The sequence below is a fragment of the Procambarus clarkii genome, chromosome 40, assembly GCF_040958095.1.
Source record: "Procambarus clarkii isolate CNS0578487 chromosome 40, FALCON_Pclarkii_2.0, whole genome shotgun sequence".
Lineage (NCBI taxonomy): Eukaryota > Metazoa > Arthropoda > Malacostraca > Decapoda > Cambaridae > Procambarus > Procambarus clarkii.
In genome coordinates this window covers 5,902,599-5,904,521 of record NC_091189.1, presented here as the reverse complement: position 1 = coordinate 5,904,521, position 1,923 = coordinate 5,902,599, and the positions used below count along the sequence as shown (strand labels likewise).

The following is a 1,923-nucleotide window of genomic DNA, read 5'->3' as shown; positions in this document are numbered from 1 at the left end:
GTTGACCAAACCACACACTAAAAAGTGAAGAGACGACGACGTTTCGAGATAATCGAGTTGATAATGGTCCAGGACGGACCGAAACGTCGTCGTCTCTTCACTTTTTAGTGTGTGGTCTGGTCGACGTATTGTCCCGTTTTCTGTTCTGGGTTCTCTGGTAGGTTAGGAGAGGACACTTAAATTGACCGTTTTTTTTGACCTTGGGGAACTTTAGAACGGACTGGTCAGGCAGGCTTATTGATGCCCTGGATAAATTGTTCACAATGTAAAATGTAATATCCTAGTGTCTTATTTCACACAATTAACACTTTCCTTTATTTATATAGATCCCCATACAAGTGGAACTGGCAGAGATACTTGTAGCGAGGTTGGAGGTGTGACAGCGTCTGCTAGTTTACCGATGTGGGTTACTCTCCCCCATGCACACAGGTTTTGTTTGATCCATTTCCCCGTGACTCTTGACGGCAGGCTTACCGAAGCCTCTCTGGCTCGCCCAGTCATGTCTCCGTATTTGGTGTTGGAGGAAGAGTCTTCGACCAGACCTGCGGGAGAAGATGTCTTGGTGAAGATTACTTGTTCTCCATTGGCAAGTTCTTATGATGCTAGATTCGAAAGTTGCACCACCCCCGCCTCCTCCTCCTCCTACGCTTCCTATCCGCGCTTTTCGCTTTTTGTTATTCTCTTGCTCTTCTTCTGTCGACAATGGCCACCGCTTCTTAACATCCCGAACATCTCTTATCCCACCCTATTGTCTCCTCCTGCTCCTACTCACACCTCGTATCTTACACCACCCTACAGCTCCCCTTCTTCCCCTCACGCACCTCCCCTCCAGCTGAGGGGACCAGCTGGACCAGGGAGCATCAGACCAGCTGGACCAGGGACCATCAGACCAGCTGGACCAGGGACCATCAGACCAGCTGGACCAGTGAGATTTGCTGACCTTTGGAATCTCTGAGCGGCGTCTGCGTTCGGGATTTTCTTTTTGACTCGTTCATCCAGTTTTTGTCCGCGAAGATATTGGTTGCTTGAAGCTTACATAATGTCGAGTCTACACCTGCAGCTCCAGGTGAGTCAGGTGACGGGTGTACTCATCAGTGAGTGCACCTGCAGCTACAGGTGAGTCAGGTGACGGGTGTACTCATCAGTGAGTGTACCTGCAGCTCCAGGTGAGTCAGGTGACGGGTGTACTCATCAGCGACTGCACCTGCAGCTACAGGTGAGTTTCAGAGAAGACAGAAGAACTTAGTATCATATCATTCTGTTCCAAGGGACCTCAACTGGCAGTAGTCTATATAGTGAATTTTCTCTAATCCTAAGATTTGTTTTATATTTCTCTTCCCGCTACTCTTCGTCCCCAATTACGGCCCGACCTCATCCCCCTCTATCCCTATCATCCTTCCCCCCTCCCCCACCCGCCTACCCCCATCCCCTCGCCTCAACAACAACGGTCCACCAGAGAAATACACTTTGGGAAAAATTACACTTACAAATTACAGATTTGTAAGTGTAAGAAATACTTACAAAATACGGTGCTTCATTAAGCGTGTAATTAAATATTAATGACTGCTGCCTCAGTCACAATACTGCATGATTGGGGAATTAAATTTATAACTAGTATTCACCACGAAGGCGACTTGCTTGGCTTAAAGAGCACTGGCGGTCCCGCTCCTGTGCCCATGATATGACTACTATTCCCTCCACAGCCCTCGACACAGATCAGGGATTCATTATATACTAAAGTTATACCCTCGTCATTAATATTCATTTGTATTATTCTAACAATTATCATAAACCTGCAATAAGGAACCATTTCAGATCACTAACGACGAGTCAGAAGGTAATTATAGTATCGAAAGAAAGTTTAAGTTGATATCTATCCTACCTGTCCTTCAGGTGTACAACAACATATCGAACCCCAGAGAG

The 1,923-nt window shown here is 46.7% G+C and overlaps 1 protein-coding gene across 1 annotated transcript in view; it reads right to left on the bottom strand.

Moving 5' to 3' along the window:
* The window catches only part of LOC138372988 (sericin-1-like), a 5,995-nt gene extending 5,000 nt beyond the window's left edge, over positions 1 to 995 (bottom strand). Inside the window, exons 1-2 of the mRNA XM_069339033.1 lie at positions 941 to 995; positions 475 to 542 (exon numbers count right to left, since the gene is read on the bottom strand). Of these exons, the coding sequence (XP_069195134.1) occupies positions 475 to 542; positions 941 to 995 (123 nt within the window). The remainder of the gene's footprint in view (positions 1 to 474; positions 543 to 940) is intronic.
* Between the last annotated feature and the right edge of the window lie 928 nt (positions 996 to 1,923).